The 27,662-nt window shown below is 35.4% G+C and overlaps 1 protein-coding gene across 2 annotated transcripts in view; it reads left to right on the top strand.

Annotated features, from left to right (window-relative positions):
- phactr4a (phosphatase and actin regulator 4a) overlaps positions 1–27,662 on the top strand; it is an 80,400-nt gene that overhangs the window by 11,903 nt on the left and 40,835 nt on the right. For both annotated transcript variants that reach the window (XM_084422512.1, XM_084422509.1), the window contains one exon: positions 22,434–22,481. In XM_084422512.1, coding sequence (XP_084278638.1) covers positions 22,469–22,481 — 13 coding nt within the window. In that variant the 5' untranslated portion in view covers positions 22,434–22,468. The remainder of the gene's footprint in view (positions 1–22,433; positions 22,482–27,662) is intronic.

Raw genomic sequence — 27,662 nt, 5'->3', positions numbered from 1 at the left:
TCCTCGTATTTTTGTTGGTCTGTGTTTCGTTTTTATTGGTCGATATGTGTATTACTATTTTATTTTGTAAAATGTATGTATGTATTCCTTAAAAAAAAAAAAAAAAAAAAAAAAATTATATATATATATATATATATATATATATATATATATATATATATATATATACAGTGAGGAAAATAAGTATTTGAACACCCTGCTATTTTGCAAGTTCTCCCACTTAGAAATCATGGAGGGGTCTGAAATTGTCATCGTAGGTGCATGTCCACTGTAAGAGACATAATCTAAAAAAAAAAAATCCAGAAATCACAATGTATGATTTTTTAACTATTTATTTATATGATACAGCTGCAAATAAGTATTTGAACACCTGAGAAAATCAATGTTAATATTTGGTACAGTAGCCTTTGTGTGCAATTACAGAGGTCAAACGTTTCCTGTAGTTTTTCACCAGGTTTGCACAAACTGCAGGAGGGATTTTGGCCCACTCCTCCACACAGATCTTCTCTAGATCAGTCAGGTTTCTGGGCTGTCGCTGAGAAACACGGAGTTTGAGCTCCCTCCAAAGATTCTCTATTGGGTTTAGGTCTGGAGACTGGCTAGGCCACGCCAGAACCTTGATATGCTTCTTACAGAGCCACTCCTTGGTTATCCTGGCTGTGTGCTTCGGGTCATTGTCATGTTGGAAGACCCAGCCTCGACCCATCTTCAATGCTCTAACTGAGGGAAGGAGGTTGTTCCCCAAAATCTCGCAATACATGGCCCCGGTCATCCTCTCCTTAATACAGTGCAGTCGCCCTGTCCCATGTGCAGAAAAACACCCCCAAAGCATGATGCTACCACCCCCATGCTTCACAGTAGGGATGGTGTTCTTGGGATGGTACTCATCATTCTTCTTCCTCCAAACACGTTTAGTGGAATTATGACCAAAAAGTTCTATTTTGGTCTCATCTGACCACATGACTTTCTCCCATGACTCCTCTGGATCATCCAAATGGTCATTGGCAAACTTAAGACGGGCCTTGACATGTGCTGGTTTAAGCAGGGGAACCTTCCGTGCCAATGCATGATTTCAAACCATGACGTCTTAGTGTATTACCAACAGTAACCTTGGAAACGGTGGTCCCAGCTCTTTTCAGGTCATTGACCAGCTCCTCCCGTGTAGTTCTGGGCTGATTTCTCACCTTTCTTAGGATCATTGAGACCCCACGAGGTGAGATCTTGCATGGAGCCCCAGTCCGAGGGAGATTGACAGTCATGTTTAGCTTCTTCCATTTTCTAATGATTGCTCCAACAGTGGACCTTTTTTCACCAAGCTGCTTGGCAATTTCCCCGTAGCCCTTTCCAGCCTTGTGGAGGTGTACAATTTTGTCTCTGTCTTTGGACAGCTCTTTGGTCTTGGCCATGTTAGTAGTTGGATTCTTACTGATTGTATGGGGTGGACAGGTGTCTTTATGCAGCTAACGACCTCAAACAGGTGCATCTAATTTAGGATAATAAATGGAGTGGAGGTGGACATTTTAAAGGCAGACTAACAGGTCTTTGAGGGTCAGAATTCTAGCTGATAGACAGGTGTTCAAATACTTATTTGCAGCTGTATCATACAAATAAATAGTTAAAAAATCATACATTGTGATTTCTGGATTTTTTTTATTTTTTTTTATTGTCTCTCACAGTGGACATGCACCTACGATGACAATTTCAGACCCCTCCATGATTTCCAAGTGGGAGAACTTGCAAAATAGCAGGGTGTTCAAATACTTATTTTCCTTGTATTTACTTATTAACTTATTTACTTGTTAACTTAAATTTATAAAAATAAAAAAAAAGAATTACCTAACCATGTTTCTACTTCTAATTTGTTTTTGAAATATAAACAGTTAAACAGTGACTTATTCAAACATATGCCTACATTACATTTTGAAGAACAGGTTAAACATATATTGCAATATAGTGCATATTTAGCAAAAATGCTAACTGTCGAGCTGTGGTCATTGAATGGCTTTTCTGAGATAAATGTAACGTTATGTGACACAGGTCTATTGTTTAACTGTTTTACTGACATCTTTCCATGGCTCAATTCTTGGGGTTTAAGAACTGATATTGTTCATCAATATGACGCACGTACCATAATAGACATTGCAGAATCGTTGTCATTTAGGAATGAGATTGCATGGGTGTTTGAATTAAGATCACAATCTTTTGATGATTAATCGTGCAGCTCTACTATTTCTTATGTATGTACGCTATTATACACACAAAAAAACAAAGTATACTTTGGGTTTTGCACAGTTTATTTGCGCAGAAGTCTTGCTCATACCGAATATAAAATTTGCTGTTCAGACCCTTTATAACCATTGTCTATTTGTGCTACATAATAATGTACAGATTGTTGAGGCAATGTAGTTTTCTAAGTGTTTTTTGATTTTCACCTGCAGCTCATACACATGATGACACTAGAGAGCATCATAAATAGATTTATCATAGATTTATCTTGTCATACCTTTGTGTTGCACAGCACCACTCGTATTGTCAGGAAATTCTGGTTTTGAAAATATAATGCATGGAAATATATATAATCTTTGCCAGCCATTGATTTTTACACTTTCTGTTTGCCACTTGTCAAGGACTACACTGGAGAGAGTAAAGGTAATGACTGATACTAGCATGTTTGTTTTGCTATTAGAAGGATAGGGTTTCATTAATGTTGTCAGTCATGCATGATTGCCACATCCTTTTGCTCTGCCGATGACTGACTGATCATCCATGCAAATAATGTTTCTGGTTTTCAGAATCAGGCAAATGAACAAAAGCCACATACGGTAAAGGAGTGACAACTGCATTTAAATACATGAGTGAATCCCCCAAATTTTTCCTTGTGTTAACGAAAACAAAACGTTCTGGAGTCTCGCATTTTTGGAATCTGCTATTTTTGACCAAAATAATACTACAGTGAGCAAAAACTCAAAGGCAGTGGAGTTGTATTTGGTGGAAGGCTGCTAAGCAGATCACTCCTTTGCAGTGTTGCCATCTTCACTTTTTTTAAGCCTTTTTGGGCTAGTTTTTTGGCTCATTAAGTGATCAAGTTTATGGGATTATTAAAATGGGAAGGTGCTGGTTGTGATATTTTGGTCTGGTGTAAAAAATAAATAAAATAATAATAATTGTTTTATTATGGGGTTATTCTTGTTTACTGTTTTCCCCCCCTAGATCTGGCAACGTGAATGTGTCAAGCCTCAAATGGGCAATTCCACACAAAAGTCATCCTTACCATGAAAAACTTAAGTTTTAAAAAACCCTTTTTAAGTTGTCCATTTAGGTCTGCAATATACTGTGTTAATGTGCTGTATTAGAAATTAAGAAAATTGCCTTGTTTTTCCACCACATATGAGGTGAGCAACAATGCTAAAATAAAAATTTCTACCAACCATATTTCATGCTTTCAAAAGAGGGATCAAAGACCCCCTTTTTAAAACTTTATTTTTACATAAAGCATTTTGCAGAAAGATGAAGGCATGCCTGAGAAATGTCTTAACCGAAGGACGGTGCTCTTTTGACAGTATAGTGTCCCCGTCACTACACTGGGGCGTTAGGACCCACACAGACCACAGGGTGAGCACCCCCTGCTGGCCTCACTAACATCTCTTCCAGCAGCAACCTGGTTTTCCCAGGAGGTCTCCTATCCAGGTACTAACCAGGCTCAGCCCCCTGCTTAGCCTCAGTGGGCAACCAGTCTTGGGCTACAGGGTGATATGGCTGCTGGCATAACAAAGCATATCATATTATTTTATATATATATATATATATATATATATATATATAAAATAATATTATATGCTTTGTATATATATATATATATATATATATATATATATATACACATACATACAGTCGTGGTCAAAATTGATGGCACCCCTGATAAATATGACAAAAAATGGCTGTAAAAAATTAATCTGCATTGTTTATCCTTTTGATCTTTCATTCAAAAAATTCACAAAAATCTAACCTTTCATTGAAGTAAAAGAATTGAAATTGGGGGGTAAATCACATTATGAAATAAATGTTTTTCTCCAAAACACGCTGGCCATAATTGTTGGCACCCCTAGAATTTTTTATGAGAAAAATATCTCTGAAGTATATTCCCATTAATATTTACCTTTTTTAGCACACCAGGGTCAGGAACATGACATTGTCTGCTATGACTTCTTGTTTCACAGGAGTTTAAATATGAGGAAACACAAAGGCCAAATTCCCTTAATCATCCATCACAATGAGTAAAACCAAAGAATATAGTTCTGATGTGCAGCAAAAAATTGTTGAGCTTCACAAAATAGAAAGTGGCTGTAAGAAAATATCTAAAGAATTGAAAATCCCCATTTTGACCATCAGGGCAATAATTAAGAAGTTATAATCAACTAAAGATGTTACGAATCTGCCAGGAAGAGGACGTGTGTCTATATTGTCTTAATGGATAGTGAGGAGGATGGTTTGAGTGGCCAAAGACTCTCCAAGGATCACAGATGGAGAATTGCAGAGATTAGTTGAGTCTTGGGGTCAGAAAGCCTAAAAAAAAAAAATTATCAAACAACCCCTACATCCCCACATGTTGTTTGGGAGGGTTTTAAGAAAAATCCTCCTCGCTCCTCCAAGAACAAACTCCAGCATATTCAGTGGTCAGACACGACTGGATCTTCAAAAGGGACCGGATTCTATGGTCAGATGTAGGGCTGCATCTAACGATTATTTTTGTTGTCGATTAATCTGTCGATTATTTCTTCGATTAGTCGACTAATCTAACGATTATTTTTCCGGTTAATCTAATGTTTATTTTTGGGATTAGTTGATTTATCCATTGGCAAACTTTCCAATAAATAATAAGTACAACAATATATCAGCTGTATTTTGAAGAGGGTAGTGCATCTTAACATGAAATCTATGAATGATGACAAAAAAAAAATTATTTCAGAAAGGGTATTTGTCATTTTATTATGAAATATGCGAACAGGAAGCATTTCAAACTTTATTTTTAACTAATGATACTATTTCACAAAATGTAAGATACAGTCACTCATAGCCCTTAACATCTCAGTTCATCGCGATTTCACAAATCTCTGCTATTATAAATGAAACACAATGAATCTTTCATAATATATACACTTTGTTTGCTATAATCAGATGATTTGCCAGTATGCAGAATTCAGCACTGAACAAAAAGTCCATTTTGAGCGGTGAGGGGATTCTATATTAAATGCATCTGATTGGCGTTCAAGAAACCAACACATTTGTCTGTGATTGGCTACATTGTTCAACGCTGCAAACATGTTATAAATAGATAGAGACTCTGGCCTGTAAATCGTTTCTATTTTGTTTTAGTTGTTCTTGTTGCTTTTGTGCAACAGATGAATGACAATTTATTCGTTTTTAGATGTTCAGTTTATAGATAATTCTATTTTGCGGGAGTCCCGCGAATCGTTTTATTCTCCTGCAACCAGCACACACACGAGTGCATTACCGCCCGCGCCCGCACTCAGCCATCAGAACTATTTCCGTGCCGCACTCGTTGGGTCCCGCGGGAGTAGAGGTCTCACACCTTTCTGTTCGGCCGTAGTTTATAGTATTCCCATACTTTGGATGATCGTGGTCTGTCATTTTCACCATGAGCGGGAGCAGAAGCCGCCATTACTTGATATTTAAACGTAAATAATGAATGTGACGCGTCGACGTTTTTTATGTGTGTCGACGTATTTTCATAGTCGACGTAATCGATGACGTCGACGCGTCGTTGCGGCCCTAGTCAGATGAAACAAAAATAGGGCTTTTTTGGCAGCAAACCCACCAGATGTGTTTCGTGCAAACAGGGATGAAGAGTACCCCATGCCTACGGTTAAATATACTGCTGGATCTTATATGTTGTGGGCCTATTTATTTGCTGGAGGTCCTGGACATCTTGTTCAGATACATGGTATTATGGATTCTAGCAAATACCAACAGATAAAAAATCTAAACCTGACTGCCTCTGCTAGAAATCTTATAATGGGCCGTGGTTGGATCTTCCATCAGGATAACGGTCCAAAACAAACATCAAAATCAACACAAAAATGTGTAACTGAGCACAAAATGAAGCTTCTGCCATGACCGTCTCAGTTCCCTGACCTGATGAGTGGAGTGAACTGAAGAGAAGAAGCACCAACATGAACTTGTGAATCTGAAGGATCTGGAGAGATTCTGTATGGAGGAATGCTCTCTGATCTCTTGTCAGTTATTCTCCAAACTCATCAGGCATTATAGAAGAAAACTCAGATCTGTTATCTTGGCAAAAGGAGGTTGCAAAAAGTATTTAATAACAGGGTGCCAACAATTATGGCCAGCGTGTTTTGGAGAAAAACATTTATTTCATAATGTGAATTTTTTTTTTTTTTTCACTTTCAATTCTTTTACTTCAATGAAAGGTGAGATTTTTGAGAATTTTTTGAATGAAAGATCAAAAGGATAAACAATGCAGATTTATTTTTTACAGCCATTTTTTATCATATTTATCAGGGGTGCCATCAATTTTGACCACGACTATATATATATATATATATATATATATATATATATATATATATATATATATATATATATATATATATATATATATATATATATATAAATATATATATATATAAATATATATAAATATAAATATAAATATAATATATATATATATATATATATATATATTAAAAAAAATACAATTATAAATACAAATACAATTATAAATACAAATACCTTGAAACTTTATATGCAAAGCTAAACTATGTTTAAATGCTTATTAGGATCGACATTTCATCCCACTACTTGCTCTGAACAACCATAACAATGCGTTACGGACGTGACCGTTACGGACACTTCATATTAAATCATATGCACATGACTATTGCTGTGATCTGTTTCAGGCTTACCGTATATCAGTGCATATCCAATAATCGCAATAATATTTGTGCTTTGTTAGTTTTAATATGAAAAAAGGTCTCAACTTTCAAATTCAGTCGATTTTATAAAAAAATTCAAACAATAGAGGCCGCTCTTTAAAGGGTTAGTTCACCCAAAAATTAAAATTCTGTCAGTAATTACTCACCCTCATGTTGTTCCAACCGCGTAAGACCTTCGTTCATCTTCGGAACACAAATTAAGCTATTTTTGATGAAATCTGAGCCATGTTTCACTCCTCCATAGACTTCTATGTGACCGAAACTTGCTGGCCCAGAAAAGTTATTAAAGAGATCGTTAATATAGTCCAAGTGACTCCAGTGGCTCAATCTTAAGTATATCAAGCGACGAGAATACTTTTTGTGCGCAAAAACAAACAAAAATAACGACTTTATTCCACTATTCATTTCCTTCTCTCTGGACCTCTAGTTGGTTCGCGTAGTGTTTTTGCGCAGCGCGTCTGTGTTACACGTCACCACGTAGGCTCACTATTGGCCGACGCCAGTCATGTGTGTGTTGCGTGATGACGTGCAACACAGACGCGCAGCGCAAAAACACTACGAGGCCCAGAGAGAAGGAAATGAAAAGTGGAATAAAGTCGTTATTTTTGTTTGTTTTTGCGCACAAAAAGTATTCTCGTCGCATGATAAACTTAATGTAGTGCCACTGTAGTTACTTGGACTATTTTAACGATGTTTTAATAACTATTCTGGGCCGGTGAGTTTCGGTCACACTGGAAGCCTATGGAGGAGTCAAAATTCTGTCAGATTTCATCAAAAATATCTTAATTTGTGTTCCGAAGATGAACGAAAGACTTACATGGTTGGAACAACATGAGGGTGAGTAATTACTGACAGAATTTTCATTTTTGGGTGAACTAACCCTTTAATACTGCGGGATATCTTTCTGTATAGTGCCTCAGTGTAAAGCGTCAGATCAAACGCACATGAACCGATCTTCTCTTCCTCTTTGCCAGTTACAGGATGAAATATGAATATCAAAAGGTATATGATACAGTACAACTTTGTCGCGTTTTTCCCTCTTGGTTAAAACATATTCATCATAATCCCGTGATCAAGCTGACAAAATAATAATAATATTGTAATCATTAGTGGTCGACCGATATTGTTTTTTTGATGGCCGATGCCGATATCTTAGAGAGCAGGGTTGCCGATGGCTGATATAAAGCCGTTATTTTTATATATATATATATATATACTTTATATTTTAATCAATATTTAATAAATTAGAAATAAATTAGGAAACAAATCCTTAAAATAAACATGCTTATACTTTAGATGGTAACTTCTTGAATCTGCAATCCTTTTACAGTATTTTTCACAAATAAAGTAATTGTTTAAAAATAGATGAATATGAATAAAAAGGAAGTAAACACTGTAACAGGGCACTCAGTAATCTGTTAATTTTGTGCACACTGGTAATCTTTTTTTTTTTTACCTTTTTTTTAAATATCTTTTTATTAGCGTTAGGTAACGCTAATATTACAAACAGCACACAGTGAAAACGATATACGACAGCATATTTTAAAATGAAGGATTTTAAGTTTCCTGTGAGGCTGATTTTCTGTTTGCATTCAATCATTTCGCACGGACCGACCGTCACTCGCAGTAACATGTTTATGCTGGCTACAAATGCATATTTCACAAGATATCACAGATATGACAGCTGGATTCGATTAAATCTGCAAGGTTTGTGAAATAAAATTTTTATTAGATGTTTATTAGATATTTTAAAAATGCCTTGGCGATATATTGGTCGACCACTAGTAATCATTTTGACACGAAATAAAATGTGATAATTTTGACTCACGACTGCACAAACTGGCTGAAAACCATGCGATCATGTACACACAAAACATAAAGCTCATGATTGCGAGCGACTCACACCTACGGACAATAGTGTTAATCAGTTCACCTAACTGTGGAGGAAACCTGTGATTTGAACTCTTATATGATAAACATTAATATTAATATTAATCTATTTTAGCAAGCAGTTCTGTTAGCAGGAAAATCATGGTCTCTATATTGAGTCTTGAACAATGCACACGCTTGTCAACATGAGAAATAGCCTTATAACAATTTGAAATAGAGCAATTTAGTAGCCTATAATAAAGTTGATTAATTGTGCAATCTTATCAGACTGTTATCGCATATTTCAATATTTGGTTGGGATGAGTCACTGAGTATTTAATTATAAAATATCGAATAGGCTGATGCAGTGGTCACATTCATGTAACCAGAGGGTGGCAATGGCAATAACGCTCCTAAAAGCTGTCACAAAGAACTGGCAAAAGTAATGATTATGAATATGGCAAATATGGCAAGGAGACATTTTAATTGTTTATTAATAAACAAGTGTTTTCTGTGTCAGTGTCGGACTCGGCTGCAAAGAAGAAGTTGATGATGCTGACTTGCGATCTTCGCAGTAGTGTGAACGCACCTATAGAGAGAAATGCACATTTCATACGGATTACATAAGCAGAGAGCAGTCTATTTCCTTTCCTTTTGTTTTGAATTGTTTTGTTTAAAAGTAGACATTTCAAGCTTTCTATACATATATTTCTCAGGTCTGTGAGGCAAGTACCTTATACGCTGAGTTTCGGTTCATTTATGAGACGTGCTCCAGTTCACGTGCAGGCGCCTCTGTGACCTGATTATATTGTCTGCTATATTTGCAATTGGTTGATGAAACATTGATTAAAATTAAGATGCATACTAAATTCACTTTAAAGAAAGGCTTTCTACAAAAAAAAAAAAAAAAAACTTAATGAAGTGGTCAAAATCATGTCTGCCCACTCCATTTGTCTCCCGATATATTGCTCATCTTATGATCTTACTCATGCTGTTCACTTTTCAAATAATGAACATAGATGAAATAAAAAAATAAAATTATTTTATTTAAACATAAATATGAAACTAAAGGTGTTTTCTCTAATGACTAGGCTACAAGACGTAGGCCTATATATATATTAGCTAGAGGTCGACCGATAGTGGATTTTACCAATACCGATATTTAGGTTTGACTGTGCATGCCGATAACCGATATTTTTTTAATGGATATTGGGATTAAAAACAAACATAACACTCCAAGTAATATATTAAAATGAGAAGTTCTACAGAACAAACTCTACAGAAAATAATTTAAACATTAAAATGTTACAGGTCAAATGTGTGTTTCTTTAGCTAGGCTATAACCTAGAAACATAGTCTTTGTGAATTTCATAACACTTTGGAAGTCCCATTTGTTAACAAGGATGTATTAGCTAGCTTTCATGAACTAGGCCTATATGCATTATGCAATATACGTTTTTACTGCATGTAATAATATTTGAGCAATACAATTGTACCTTGATCATTCATGTTAGTTCATAGTACATTAACTTAGGTAACAGATAAAATAAAATAAATTAAAACTCAATTTAAAGTGTATTAGTAAATGTTGAAATTAACAAACTAACAATGAATAATACTTGTACAACATTTATTAACTTTAGTTAATACTAAAATTGTAATCTTATTGTAAAGTGTTACCATTTCATATGAATCATGCTTAAAGAAGATGGCCATATTTAAATATTTGCAAAGGCCAGAGCATTACAATTACATAAATTTAGACCTATATTACATGTATAGTCTCTTGATGATTATCTAATCAAAATAACTATGTATTGTAGTGATAAAAACAATAACTGAAATCAAATGCGTTTCTGATTTGTTTATGTTTCTGTCGGCTACATGGTCATACCAATGTTGAGAAAGCAGACTCACGTGTTAACGTAAACAACTCAGCCATTGATCGTTTTTATTTGGCCTCTAGAGGCGGCTCTCGCTCTGTATGATGCCAGCAGTCTCTTCTCAGCGCTCTCATACTGTGTAATGACTGCACACACTTCTCAGCCGATCCAGCGACGGACGCAACCCGGAAAAACTATCGGTGTGGATTTTTGCTGATATTAAACGATAATTCCACCAATCAACTATCGGTACCGATATATCGGCAAAACCAATGAATTGGTCGACCTCTCCTCTAATATTAGCCTACAATAGCCTACAGAGAAATTTTATGTCGGAGCGGGATTTGAGCGAACACTGTCTTACCGGTGATGGTGAGCATGTGGGATGGGGTGCGATTTTTCGAACAATCATCGAATATTATTTGTTTTAAATGCCTGTTTGAGGTCTCTGTGAAAGTTTTAAAGCAGTCTTTTAGTGCTGCTTTCAGAGCGGTCACGTCTGTAACATTGTTTTTTCCTCATAAATGCTAACATGAAAAATAATTTTTTACTTTTGTATTTTTTACAAAAGTATTACTTTTGGTTTGCGCAGTGTAATTTACAGAATATTTGTTCCACCTAAATCTTTTTTGTTTTTGTTTTTTTTTGCATCTGTAACGCATGTGTATTTCCCATATTAAATATAAAACGTATGTATAAACTGATATTTTTCTAATGTCTGGACTCCTTTATTTAGGGAGTATGATATAAACAGACATTTCAATATATTGGTATTAAATGCATTTTCTGAGAATTTATATTTCAAGTTTTGACTGCAAATGTCACGTCCATAACGCTGGAATTGCCCATACCTCTTTACCTTGTAACCAGTGGCGGCGTTTCACAAAAACCTAGAGTATGGCATTCCCTCTGGGCATAGGCCTACAAAGAACAACGACATTACCGAACGATGTACCTCACATTATACCAAAAAAAAACAAAAATATGCACAATGCACTATTAACTCTATTACACTATTAATTAAAACTCACAGTGAACAGCATTAAATATAAAAACACATGCCTTACCTTTTTGTTGCAGTGCCATTTTTATTGCATAAGTGTAACGGTTTGCTGACAGCACTACAGTCCTATTTTTTTAATTTTTTTATTCTTTTTTGCTGCTTCCATTCTCCTGATTGCTATTATTAAATTTCTTCGTTAAAAATACATCCAGGGAAGATTGAATAGGCCTGTTTCTTTTCATTTTTACTCAGTATCTGACAGCTAATCAAAAAGACGGGTGATAAAGTGATGCAATAAACTGCGGCTGCGCACACTCACTCCACACAATTATTTTTATAAAAATACTTTTGCAATAATGTATACATACATGTGTTCATTTAAAATCTGCCGTTGTGTTTTCGACATTGTTAAAATAATAATAAAAACACGTTTTTTTTTCTGAAGTGGGATCCAATCAGAGAAGTCGGCGTTAAGATCATAAGAGCAGCGCTAATCGTGAATGGTCACTTATCGCGTGTTTTGCCTTTGGATTTATTATCAAATTAATATTATAATAATAATATATTTTTTAAATCAATTCTATTATGAAGTATAGCAAGAGTAGGAAAAGTCACAAAGTCTCATGCCGTTTGGTTGAAAGGAATTTCATAAATAAACAAGCCCAGATTTTACAGTGGGAAACTGTGTTGAATTGCTACAGCATCATATTATGTAAACTGCATTTATGACAAACAAAGAACTACACAGATGCATATATATCATAACGATCTATCAATAAATGCACACACGTTGTCCTCTGCTTTTGTTCTGACGCTGACGCTGCGGAGAAAATTCTGGGAGGAGCCGGGTTCATATGACTTTTAAAGACATATGAGGCGATCACGAATTAGTGTACAGTTAATAGCTAATTTTTAGGGGGGCTGGGTGGAAATCTTTAACGAGCATCATCATTAGCTGATGTTTTATCTGAACTCTGACTGCTAGGGTATGGCAACTGCATACTTGTAACCCTGTGAATTAATACTGAAGAGAGACACATCTCTGATGCCTGTTTAAATTAATCATTAGGGGTGGGGATCTTTTGAAGTTCGATATATGCATAGATTTGATTTTAAACTTTGAATTTTATTTTATTTATTTTACCTCACATTAAAATGTAACTTAAAAAAATTTAAGGAAAATTAATTTAATTTAAAGATTAGTTCAACCTAAAATAAAGAAAAGAGCAGTGGTATGGATAAATTGATTGATTGATTAACTACAATACAAAACTTTTTTTGTCTTTAGGTGACCACATGGCTGATTTTACTTCTACATGTTTTTTTTTTTTTTTTGCATATTGTTTTTATTGTATTTAAATGTTCAGAGTTCTTTTTGTTATAAAAAAAAAAAAAACCTGTTATAGTATGACAACTTATTTCTATATTGTGATAGTACCTTACACTATGATAAAAGCTTCATCAATTATCGTAATGTTACGTAAAATTTGATTCTGCCACGTCAGTTTGAGAGATAGCCTACTGTATATCAAAGTGATTATCAGTTCCGATCAGTGGCCGATCGCTTGGAGTTAGAAAATTGTTATATGTGTTGCATTCTTAATAAAGCCTCAGATACAGGATCTGTTAATTCGCTTTTACAAGCGAAGCGGGTATTGTTCGTTACCACGGAAAGCGCGTGCGTGTCCACGTGGAGCGCATTTCTCGTATGTAAAAAGTACCGATTCACATAAGACGCAGCAGGACCCCAAGAAAAGCTTGACGTGAGTGTGCCAGTAACTAGGACTATACATTAAGGTAACTTTAACTGTACATTAACTATATATTCTATTGGATATGAACTGTTGTTGTCAAGTAAGCTTCATTCATAATGCTTCTTCTGCCCCATTGCAAGCCTGTACTCTCTCTAAACTGGCCAGGTGCTGAACTGCGCTCGAAGATAGAATCGCAATTCATATGTGAATCAACCCCCCTCTCCCCACCCGCCAGCACTTTATTAATCATTAACAACTAGTTGTGATTGACTTGCCTGTAAACACCTACCGAACTTGATCACATGTGACCTATCCAAGATGCCCTAGTGACAGTCTGACACTTCAATCAGCTTGAGCAGTTGAAGGATCTATATTAGATCTGTTATCCTTCATCCTGTTCAGGGTGGAAGGGGATATTTCACATCTGCTGTCCCAGAGTTCATAGTGCACGTTAGGCCTGGTGCTTAAAGCTGCGCCAGCACTACAGGGAAGGGAAATGAGACAGAGATTCTGTTTAAAGAGGCTTATTAGTGGAAGCCTTACAGCACTTTAGAAACAAATGGTATGCATAATATATTCTGTGTTGATCCAAAACTGCAACATTTCAGCATTGCTATTACAGGGAAATTAAAACTGAGATTTGTTTAGCTTTGTGGAATAGCAAAAAACAAAAATAACCTGACAATTGGTAATATGAAAGACATGAGCAACTGTAATCAGTTACATATGATTAGGGTGTTGTTAGGGCTAGTTGCTTGTAATTATGCATAATTTATAGTTATAACTACAGTGAGTAGCCTACATGTAACGTGTAACAGGGACACTGTAAAATAAAGTGTTACCTAATAATTTATCATTTAATTTAATAACTTTTTAATGATATAATTATGTTTCTACTTTGATTCGGTTTTGAAATAAAATTATTTATATGGTTTAAAACTTGTTTTCATAATGGATTTATTCATACATTAAATTAAGACATAACAGATTAACTAAAACATGAATGCATAGCCTATGTAATATTTAGCAAAATGTTCTTCAGTAGAGTTATTTTTTCTAGTTTAAGGCGAGACACGGCAGGCAAAAACATCGTTTTCTTTTTCACTGGTCAATTTTGAGATTTTGGGTTATTTGTCTTCAATAACATGTATTCTTTCAGACTTGTGCTGAAAAAAAGTCCAAAATACACATTTAGGTCTTTATTTTACTACACTTTGTCTGTTTGAGTGTGCAGATTTCGCCTAAATTCATCAAAAGTTGGCGTTCTAAATCATCCCGCTGCTCCGCGATCGCTGTCTGCTCCCCGTCATCACATACCGTTAGAAAGCTCTCTCTCTCTCCTTTGCAATGCTGTCAGATCCAAATATGGTAATTTCTTGTCTATCAGCAACCAATCATGAAAGTAAAAGATGATTTAACTCGAAATGCGCAATCTCATTGGCTGATGCCAATTTCTGACAACGTGATTCGTTCAGAATCTGACATTTCCGCGGTGTCGAAAGATACGTGTGTAAAATTCTCTCAGAGAAGCCGAAAACAGTTGTCATTAGCTAGAAGACACAAGGGATTACCAACGAAAACAAAAGATGATGAAATGCCATCACATAGTGCATGGGTCTTCACAATTTTTTTTCATGAGAGCCGCACTGATAGGACAAAGTCAGTAGGAGAGCCACACGTCGTCCTTTCAGTTTCGGTTCTCAATCGATCAAGTGTTTACATGTTCTCTCGATAATCCACCTCTTTCAATCCGATCGAAATTATTTGTAATAGAGCTGACACTTTGAGTTTGTAATGGGTTATGTTATAGCCCTACTTATTTTTAATGTTTTTAAGAAATATCTGTAGTGACTGGCTGCATGATATCGCCGTATTTTTTACAGCCATGTGAGCCACAAATTAAAGCTTGGCGAGCCGCGCAATGAGTAACCCTGACATAGTGCGTCGATGCGTTACGAACAAGCTGTAACATTTTGAACACATCTAAATGTAAGTCAAAAGGACACATTACATTTCAAAGCACTTACAATTCAACTTACAATACAAACAATTCCCTCAGTCAGCTGATGGTGAAGCTAACCAACCAGGCTCCCTTCAGCACTGGTTCAAAACAACTCAACAGAACAAAACTAATTATGAATCATTCAAAATATCAATATTTAGAACATTGGAGAAAGCAAACAAAGTAGACTAAATTGTTATTTGACAGAGTATCTGCACACTGTCAGAGAAGAAGAGACGGATCCTGACTAAATAAAGGCTCAGTGACCACCAACTGGGTCAGACAGAGATGCACTTCCTCCTCCACTAGGAAAAGGTATCTTCACTAAGTGATTTACTTGGACAAATAGCCAAAAGAATAAAACTTCCCAAAGTTAGCACCAGAAAAGAAGCTGGAAGTTCTCCTAGGAGAGGGTACAGCAGCTCCACTGACAGCTAAATATGTATCTGCCAGAGGGACTGTGATATACCGGTATTTCGTTTTTCCATTCCACCTGTGTGATGGACTGTTGATGTGTTGTTTTGGATGTTATGATCAGTGATGGATGAATCAATAATGAGTTTTGGATGTTAAACAGTGTGATACATGGATTTTACTTGGACCTGAAGCATATTTTGTCTGTAATTCATGGCTTTCAATAGAAATTAGTGGAATTTTGCCATAAAAATCTTTAAAGGCCGTTTTCTCAAAATGAGTTTTTTCTCACACTCCTAGTGACGTTTTTCCACTTCTGTACCACCTACATACACCGAACTTTACAGTCGTATTCCTAACTATATTTTGAAGGTTTGACCAGAGGGATTTGTTGATATATCATTCTTGGCCTGATTTATATGACATGTTATGCCTAAAATGTTAACAATTTTACCCTATTCACCTGTAGTGTCTCACCTTCAGATGTTCATTCATGCTTATTTTAGGGGTGCACTGATATGAGAATACTGGCCATTGTGGCCAATACTGATAACCGATAAACCGATAATAATTTGAATGCCAATAACCAATATATCTAAATGCAAATTTTGTAATAATTTTTGAAAGCCTGATTACGAAAACAAAAGTCTCACCATTAAAAGCCATGTCCCAATCTCTTCAACATACTGTAAAGCAAGCATACAATACAGTATAATTTTACACTCCTATGGCCAACTTTCTTTATAAAAAATAATAGTAATAATAATTTTACAAATACATAAGATAATGCCTAAATAATGCAAACAAGACTCAATTTGTATAAAGACTCAAAATGCATTTGCCATGGGTAAATTGAAATAGCCTATGCTTGGACAATAATGAAATTATTTTATTTAAACAATATTTTTGATGAAAAATCAAAGTGCTAGTTTTTAATAATGCATCAGTGTTTTTGAATAAGAAACCTCTAAAGTTAATATTACTTTTTCAAATTACAGCATTGCTATTTGAGCTGCATGCGCTGAAGTTAAAGAGCTGAATGAACACTGGTAAACTGAAGCGTTTTTTTTTAGTGGGTTAGCCTAATTAATTCAACAGAATGCATCCTATATGAGATAAATCAGTCTAATGATGTAGGCCTAGTCTCTCATTCACTGCTGTAGAAGTTTACCCAACTATGATGACTTTTGCTTCTGAGAAAACCGGAATAGGAAAATTGTCAATAGTGTTCTTGTTAGGCCTATATTGTAATGCAATATGACAGTCCCAATCACAGTACTAATGCTGTGCTTTTGTGTTTGAGCTGCATGCACCAAAGCTAAAGAGACACAATCGCTTTATATGATAAACAGATTCAATTTAGGCTTTTATTCACATAAACATTCACTCAAGGTTGTTTCATTGCTCAAGCAGCGGGACTGCCATAGCACCAACAGTTCTCCACTTCCTGCTCCCCTGCACCATTTGAGACAAACAAGTTTTTATGGCCAGATTTGAACTGATCTTTCCGGCCTGAAACCCCCTTGCATGTAGTGGAAATGCACAGAACAGCTCGAGATTTGAGCCAGTCTAATACAGTAGCGCACAAACATGCAGAAAGATCACCACAATTACTGTACGTTCACACCACTGCCGGCGAGAGCGAATTTTGTCGCTCTCGCCGGCGGTGGTGTTGAACGTACAGTAATTGTACGTCTGCCCTGCCACCGACGCCGTAGAAAGATTCGTGATTTTTTTTTTTTTCTTCCTCTCAGGCGGAGGACTTCTACATTCCGATTGATTGCCGCTGGTTGCTGCCGAACCGCGTCATAGCTTATTACCATAAAGTTGACTTGATTTCAACTCCTCTCGACGCTCGTGCCTCCCAAGACGCGCCGCCCTCGCCGGAGCTCGCCTCCGGCTCTAAATTGAAAATGAATGGCTTCCGGCCACTTTGACGCTCTCGCTGCCGGCGGTGTGAACGCACAGTTATTTGCTAATTCACCCAACTGGGATCATTTTGAAAATCTGTGTTGTGTAAATAATATACTTTTAGGAGTGTTCGGGATTGATCGTTTTAAAGAACCATTAAGCCATAAGGAATTGGCAACTAAAATTCCACCATTATGTAACTGTGGAATAATGTTTATTGTTGAGAGTAGTTTTGTGCTTTGTATACGACCAGTACACAGTGCAACAATACACAAAAATAACAGTGTCAATGTTTTAAAGTTCATCAGTTAGCCTATGTAACAAATTCAATAATGCATAAGCTCAGGTAAGATACTGCTCTACATGAAAACACTGTGTTTCCCATACATTGATTTATCTGTGTGTATCTGCCACAATATCAACATTGACTGACACAAATAGATTTCAGTGCTTCCCATTCATTAACTACACTGTGGCGGCCCGGAAAACATATAGTTAAACTTCTCATAATTACATAAGTCTTTCAAACAAACTAAAATCGAAAGCGCGATAAGTCTTCTTGTGCTTGTCAAATGTTATACTTCACTCACGTGATCAGCTCTGCGCTTCAGTTCACAGTGAATGAATGCGGTTTAGCGGGCACCAGTTATGCATTATTTTACAGTGGTTAGCCCTGTAAATATATAGTGTTGGCCACCATTTTTATTAAACAAATAAGGTATGAGAGGCTGAGGTATGAAAGTTTATAGTCTATGGATCAAGGCCGCTGTCACAGCGAGAAAAGTCTCATCCTTGAGAAAAGCCTTGATTTTCTTAAAACATCTCAACATGTGACAATTAACATACTCACCCTCAAATTTTGTCCTCTCCTCTTCAGAGACTTCTATGCCAAACTGCAATAGCTCCTTTATTAATTGAGTGGATAGACAATTTCCCCAACTTCTGAGGGCTCTTCCCAATCGATTAGCAGAGGTGGGACAAAGTCATTGTTATGCAAGTCACAAGTAAGTCTCAAGTCTTTGCCCTCGATTCCCAAGTCAAGTCGAGTCAAAGATGAGGCAAGTCCCGAGTCGAGTCACAAGTCAAAGCCAACAAGTCTCAAGTCGAGTCCAAAGTCCTACCATTTTAGTTTTGAGTCATTTCAAGTCCTCTTACCACAGAAATAAAATGTATACAAATCATGTATGTCTGTAAGATTTTTATTTATTTAAACCTCTTTTTATACAATGACATTAATCAAATACAGTGTGGGGGTGGGGCAATTGTGATGCAATTATTAATAATTGTGACTTAATTTTTGCATCACAATAAGTGTATTGTGATTGTCAAAACATTTTTGTAACTAAACTGAATTTTATTAGGTTTAGTGACAACATGTTACAATGTTTACATGGTTCAATTTCTGGTAAGCTACGCTTTTTTATGATTTCAGTTCAATTCAATTATTGTGATTTGATTTAATATTAATATTAAATCAAATCATTTAATCTTGTGTAGCCTACCTAATATTTATCCAAATGAGTCAATATATTGACTCATTTGGATAAATATTAGGTAGGCTACACAAGATAGGCATTAATTTTTCTCTAGAAAAAAACAACTCACCTAATGCTGTAAACATACAGAGAGCCTTAACGTTATATCAGCTGGCAGTATTATTTAAGGTTAAAAATAACAAATTAAATATAATGCGTTTTTTTATTATAATAACAACTTTATTTAATGATATAAGTAAAAATATAATAAACATGCAATATAGTATTTAGCAAAATACTCTCTATAGCTCTTTTTTTCTAGCCAACTAACATTATGGTCATTAAATGGCTTTCCTGAGGTAAATGTTATGTGACATAATTGTTCTCCAGCTGTTTTATTGACCCCTTTGATTGATGGGTCGATATTATGTATGAGGAATATACATTTCGGTAAGTTGTACTGTATCTTTCAACAGTGTTCATTCGTGTTTAACGTTATTTACTATCAGCTAGAGATGACCGGTCGACGTGCCGCTAGGGATCTGTCGCGTCACATTTACAAGCGCCAAAACGGTATTTTTGTCTGAATTTCGTAATAAAAGTGACAGAATCTGAGAGCTGAGATTTTTTTTAATATCATAACTAACCTGCTCTGTCTAGTCTGTCGGTCTCCGTGTCCTCTTTGCTTTGCGATTTTTCTGTGCATGAGAGCGTGTGAAAAGTGTCAATTGCGTGAGTCTCACAGTGAATGCGTGAGAGTTGGCAGCTAAGTAAAGTTACGGTACATCCGATAAGGTGCTTAGCATTCGTTCAAATTCGTAGCATGCGTTGTTGCGTGTTGCACTTCATTGGTTGTCTTGCAATGTGCCTGCTTAGATGCTGTCGAATCAAAACAACGTGGGACTACAGTGATTGGATGTCGTGCTTAGGCAGCGCGCGCGCTCTCTGCATTCATACAGGTGGTGCACATTTTTTCACAGATGCAGATAAACTGAGAGCGGCGCGGCCGTGTGAACATTTTTTCCCCAGTTTTCATGGGAAGTAGCAAGTCTTCTCGAGTCAAAAGGCGCAAGTCCAAGTGAAGTCACGAGTCATTGATGTTAAAGTCCAAGTCGAGTTGCAAGTCTTTGTACATTTTGTCGAGTCGAGTCTGAAGTCATCAAATTCATGACTCGAGTCTGACTCGAGTCCAAGTCACATGACTCGAGTCCACACCTCTGTCGATTAGTAACTTATAACAGCCAGTCTGACTCGAGTACTTTTCGCGTGCTTTACGCAGGGGAACATAAAATTAGACAAAATCAACAGAACATGCCATCATACGTGAAAAAATAAGAATATAACATCATCCCACATTTACATGAAAAATGTATCCTCCGAAAATTCATTTTCTGAAGTTCTGCTGCCAGAACAGGTCAGGAACGCACCGGACGACTCAAGCCAAGCGGGACATTTTCTTAAAGCAACAACAACCGCAGCGTCTGCATAAGCATGTTTTGAATGTTTTGTTGCCAGTCATCATGGTCTTTATTCCAAATGTAATTCAAATATCTGTCTGTTTTTGATGCAAGTTTTTTTGTTTTGTTTTTTAAACAAAAAAATTATACTGTCTAGGCTACATTACAACAAACATGAACAATTATTACAAATATGTATTTAATAAATTCATTAACATTTGTCTTATCCTTACAGGATAGGCTACATAAAGTAATGAAGTATATATTCATACACATGTAGCCTAATCTTATATAGGCCAACAAAATATATTTTTAACATTTAAAACAACTTAATATGGTGTTTTGATGTTATCATGAGCTGACATGCATTTAATTTATATAAAAACAGACATAAGTTATTCTAGTTGGAGCTAAACTGTAAAAGCAAAAGACAAAACCAAAAAACAATAAAGTTTAATTATAGGTACAATGCCCCTGGACCCCCCTAGAGGGACAAAGGTCCACCCACCACAGTTTCACAAAATGCTGTGGGAAACACTGTTAAACATTTACAAAATAATTGCTGTCATTTAATTTCCTGAGGAACTACTATGCTGTAAGCAATAATCCTGTCTGGAAAACATTGAGTGAATAGGTACAGTTATATAAGAGTCTGCAGTGACATAAACATAATTATTGATTATTCATTATAATTTAGATTAATGTTTTAGCAAATACACGTTTTAATGCAGATGATAGTCACATGAAGGCCTGTATTTACTGTCAAGCATATTAAGTTTTCTGGAGTTTCAGAAGGTGACAGAAAACATCTAGGATGTTTTTGAAAGAAGAAAAAAAAAAAGAAGAAAAAAAAAGGTTTTGGTAAAATCCAAAAAGGAAACTTAAAAAAAAAAAAAAAATTAAAGTTGTAAAAATAACTACTGCCATTATTTTTATGTTACATACATTTAATGTTCTATAATTTACATTCATAACAAATGTGTTATTACTTCTATTTAGAAGTTATTAGAAATAATAGTTGATGGAAGGTAGTTCTATATTGACTCCCTTGTTCTTAAATGGGTGCAAGCTTGCAAGTTTTTTATTTTATTTATTTTTTATTTAGGCTAATTTGAGATAGTTTTATCCTGTGTTGGAATGGATGAGATATGGTACGTTGTGTTAGTTTTTCCAGATAAAGGACTAATCAAAGTGAATAAGAATTAAGAATAATTTCAAATCAATATTTAATGTATATTTTTATTTGGTAAGTAGTATAATATGTATATAAGATAATATAGTCATTATCACAAAAAAAGCCTTCAGGGTGATACCCTCTGCTTTGTTGTGTCTGTTTATTTTGCGATAATGATGTGTTGTCTGTACATTATCCTTTACTTGCATTTTGGCTTCATTCATGGGTTCTTGTTGAGTCAATCAATTGAGGTCTGTTGTTTTAAATACATTGTAGCCATTGTATTGTGAATATATATATATATATATATATATATATATACTGTATATATATATACTGTATATATATATATATATATATATCAAATATATATATATTTATATATTTATATATTTATATATTTATTTACACACACACACACACACACACACACACACACACACACACACACACACACACACATACACACACACACACACACGTAGTGTTTTTACTAATCTGTCTCTTATTTCCTCAGGAACCTCTACCTGCTGCTGTGTTCTTGACGTGGGAATGGAAAACCGAGGTAAGACAATGGAAGGATAATCTTGTCAAAAAGTAAAAAGAAATATGTGATTGGTCACAGTGGTCATCATTCAAGGGTCATGTGGACTGAATTGGTTTTGGGCTGCAGCTGACCTATGTTTTAATAATCAATTTATCTGTTTTAGATATAAATTATTTGGATATTCCACATCTTGGATGTACATGCACAGAGTGTAATTACCTCAATAATTAGTAGTAAAATTAGTTTTTCAAAAATCTTCATTAATGCTTATTTGTTAGGCTATTTTTTGTTACTATTGAATAGTTGCATATTCACACCAATTTTTTTGTTTAACCACATACTTCATAGAAAACAATGTCTGGTTTTAAGAGTGTAGTTGGTGAATAGTGATCCTGTGTTATATTATAAAATCACTGACCTCATAAGGAATGTTAGCCTCATAAAGAAGGTTGACCATGTGACGCATAGGTGTGCTGGCACTCCAGTGAGATATCTGATCACGCTTTGCCCAGTCGACACACCCACAGGTGAAACTCAGTGCTTTTCATTTGCCACGTTGTAGCTTTGTTTTTCTGTGGGGAATCTTACCTTTATGGACAAAGAGAGTAACTCTGTAGAAGAGGAGTATCCTTCATCAGGTAGGAAAAACTTTGTTCGCCGCACTTCAGGGTAAACAGGAACAGGAACAGGGTAAATATCTGTTGTCTACCATTTAGGGGCTCAAGTGCTTTTCTTTGATAACGATGAGGAACATTTAAAAATAGAAGCAGACTTTATGTTTTGTTGGTACAGACTGTTTTTCCCTTCATATTTTGGGTTATTCATTTTAAAATGGATGTATTCCTTTTCATTTAGCTATGTAGCCTAGGTGTTTTGCAACAGCACATATGAGCATGTAAAATTGCTCACCATAAATGGCCGCGTACTTTAAAAACTATTTACTTTTACAAAGAAATTCTTTGTTTATTCCATATCTATAATCTGTCAACTGGTTTCAGATTAAATTTTTTTTTAGTTTAGAGAACGATATACAGCAGTAGATCTGTGATTATTTGCCCATGTGATACCTTTCAAAGTACTGTGTCAGTATCATAGTACAGTGATGTTTGAGATTATAATGCACCATCATACTTCCATTTAAATGTTTGGGGTTAGTAAGACTTTTTAAAAATTTTTTAAAGAAATGTATACTTTTATTCAGCAAGAATGTATTTATTAAATTGATCAAAAGTGAGAGTAAAATACATTGTGTTACCATTTTAAAAAAATAAATACTGTTCTTTTAAACTTGAACAAAAGAAAAAATGGTAACATTTTACAATAAAACCTTATTGTAAAGTGTTATCATTTTTTCTTTTGTTCAAGTTAATGTATTTATTTGTTAGTTAATGTATTACCTAACATGAACTAACCATGAGCAGTACATTTGTTACTGCATTTGTTAATCTTTGTTAACTTAATAAAAATACAGCTGCTCATTGTTTGTTCATGTTACTTCACAGTGGATTAACTAATGTTAACAAATACAACTTTTGATTTTCATAATTAGTAAATGTTGAAATTAACATTAACAAAGATTAATAAATGCAGTAGAATTGCAGTTCATTATTAGTTCATGTCAACTAATGTATTTAACTATTGAAACCTTATTGTAAAGTGTAACCGAAAAAGGATTAAATCTTGCCAACACCAAACTTTTGAACGTTTGTGTATCATATTACTATTCTATGGTACACCGATGTTATTTAGGTCGAAATAACGATGCTCCATCTAAAACGGTTGTAGATTTTGTAGTATTTTGCTAATTCTCGCTTAATTACTATTTATGCCCTTTCTATTTATATTGCTACGTAGATTATTTTTCCACCACGATCATTTTTACCCCACACACGTTACATATCATTCAATGATAGGTATTGCAAATGATACCATGTTATTACCATGCTACCTGTCAAAAAAGCTACCATAGTCCTGTTTTATTCAAAAAGCATTATTATACCATGATACTTGTTGTTACTTTTTGTTAGTAATGAAAGTTATATTCAGGGACTGTGCCAGGAAGTGGAGTTACTCTTTACTTACATGAGTTTCTGCTGTGATCTGGAAACAGTCCAAGAGATTTCCTTGATAGGATTTACTCGCCTCAGTGTTTTGGCCTGTTTTCTTCCCGTGACTCTTGTCCTCAGCATTGGGACAGAGCGAGAGAGATACCAGGACAGCAGATAGGGAAAGAACAGGGATACAGATAGTGTGTTGTGTCTAATGCAGGGACAGATCACATACCGGTAGTTGTGTTTGTTTAATACATTTGTCTGTACCATTGGTGAATTCCTTTAAAAAAGAGAATCATCTTTATGCTGTACTGGTACAAACTGTTTGGAATCATTCGTCACTGCCACTTTATCTGAATCTAAATGTTACCTTGACAACAAAGCAGAAAATCTATGTCTATAGTGGTTAAGAAGACTGCTATGACAAATAAAACTGAAGAATGTTTTTTTTAATATATTTAATGCTAATTGATTCACGTTTCTCTCTGTATGGTGTTTCGTAAAAGCAAGCAAACAAACAATAGTTATTTTTATTTTTTATTAATAGTTTTCCCTAATAGTTTTTGTATACGAGTCAAAAGATGAACAGTTTTAAAAAGTGATTTTTTTTTCCCACTATTATTTACAACAGGTTCTGCATTTTCATTGGTTTAAATAAAATATATATATTTTTATTATAAAAGACAATAAAAAGAACGTGCATCAAAACCACTCCTTTCCTGGTAATTTTTTTTACTTGATTTTCAAAATCAGTGAATTTGCAAACATGTCAGTCTCTGAGTAATTTAATTTATTCAAACCACGAAATAAACTTCATTCCGTAAAATAAGTGTAATGAACTATGCAAAAAGCATTTCGAACGTCTCCAGCACATCTTATAATTTACCCAAAAATCAAACATAGTTCACTCTACACACGTTATCAAAAACTTAGGCTTTAACTTAACATTGACTTAACACAATCATGGGCAACAAGCACTTCACTGAGTGCTTGCCAGCTAAGAAACGCATAATTATTACCTTACGCTCGATCTGTTTTTAAATCCAGATCACGACATCGACGTCTGTCAAAAAAATAACGTGCACAAATAATACAAAGGTAGTAGAAGCAGAGATCCAGCGAGTATGCATTTCCTGGAAACCCACACTACCAGATGCTTTCCAAGAAGGAGAAAATGGCAGTCTAAGTGGCTTCAAAATACTCTCTGTAAGAGATGATAACGCGCATAATACATAATGCACTGGAGTATAAATTTGTTCACTTACTGAAATTGAATCTGAATGATCAGGGAACCGTTTGAAATACTTCACACTGCATGCTAAAGAGAATAAATACCAACTAAAGCCAGGTGCACACTGTGCGATTTATAATAATCCTTTACGATTGTTGCTTGTCAGACTGTACGAACATGATCATCGCTGTAAGGCATGTCACACTGTAAGATCAGTTGTCATAAATGTCAGGCTGTATGGCAGTCAAGACGCATTAAAAACTTGTCCGGAGTTTTACATGATCAATCAATAACACGTTCGGTGACAGTGAGCTGCATTACATGCGGGATTGAAATGGTGGCTACTAGGGATGCACGATATAACGGCCACCATATTGGTATCGGCCGATATTGGTTCATTTTTAGGGCTCTATCATACACACGGTGCAATGCGGCGCCAGGCGCAACGCAAGTGTTCTTTGATAGTTTCAGCCCGACGCAGTTATCATTTTCACGTCCAGCGCCACGTTGTTTAAATAGCAAATGCATTTGCGCCCATCTGTTTGCCCATGCTGGTCTTAAAAAAAACAAGGCGTGTTCAGGCGCATTGTTGGTGTGTTGCTATTTTGAGGCAACTGAAAAGGACCGCGCCATTGACCAACAATTTTTTTTAAAACATTTTTTATTTAAAGGGTGGATTAGAAATATGCGCCTTTAGGCGGGTGCACAACATGCATACACTCTGCTTATTACACACGGGATACGCAGCCAGCAGCACACAAACATGCCAAATATAAAAATTAAAAGGATTACAATGTAAAGGATTGTTATTGTGTACATAAAGATATGGTGGAATCTGGCTTGTCCCATAGATGGTCTGCTTGCGCGCTTTAACCTTGTGCACGAGTAGATCCGTTTCCTTTCTGGAGAAGCGTTCAGTCTTTCGGCTTGCAAATTCCGCCATGTAAATAGCGAATCCGCCATGGCGCAAGCCCAACTGGCTTTTAAAGGGAATGAGAGACGAGACTCTGAGATAAATAATGGATTATTTCCTTCAGCTGAGACACTTCAGATGCGCACTGTTCACCATGATGGTTTTGAATTGCTTGAAATATGATTGGAATCACTTCAAAAAAGGAAAATACAGTTAAGTGCAACATGTGCGGCACAAGTCTGTCATATAGTATAATATAAGGGAATGCTGTTTTAACTTAATTGAGTTAAATTGACCGTATATACATTTTCCAATAAAGCTCAGGATGAACACATTCGACACATGCACCAGACGTGCACTACGCACCAGAGGGCAGTATAGTCGTAACTCGTATCAGCTAGTCATCCAGTTTGACTCATATTCTGATGTAATATTATTTACTTGGCAGGTGATTTTTAGAAAATGTAGTTTGATCACTATCTTCTTGGTTGTTTAAAAGATTAAGGCTATTTTCAAAGTTTGATAAAATGTTTAATTTTCTAATAAAATATGGTAAATTTGTACATGATTTGTTACATTTAATTACCCCTTAGCATATTTTTGACTCATATACCAGGTAAAGGGAAAGACATTTCATCAGGTTTCTAAACCAATTGCAAGGACACATCATGTGATTATAAATGCAGGGTTCCCACGATCATAGAAGACCTGGAAATCTTTTAAGATGTTTTCTAGATCTGGAAAAGTCCGATTTCCAGATTAAAATGTTTCTATTTATGTTCTGATCTAGAATATTTCATTAACTACCAATTGCTCTTATGAGGACAACATTTTCTTGCATGTCATGATATTTCATTTTTAAACAAATTGTTCCTTCAGTCATCTTTTTAATTAGTCACACGGGTTCACAAATCAGTCTGAATGACTTAACGAATTGGTCTGAAGCAAAATAATTATTAAAAATCCTCATCTACTGATCACAAATTACTGAAAAGGACATGGAC

The sequence above is a fragment of the Rutilus rutilus genome (assembly GCF_951802725.1).
Source record: "Rutilus rutilus genome assembly, chromosome: 11".
Classification (NCBI taxonomy): Eukaryota; Metazoa; Chordata; class Actinopteri; order Cypriniformes; family Leuciscidae; genus Rutilus; species Rutilus rutilus.
The sequence above is the reverse complement of the archived record's forward strand: the minus strand, read 5'-3'. Positions and strand labels throughout refer to the sequence as shown.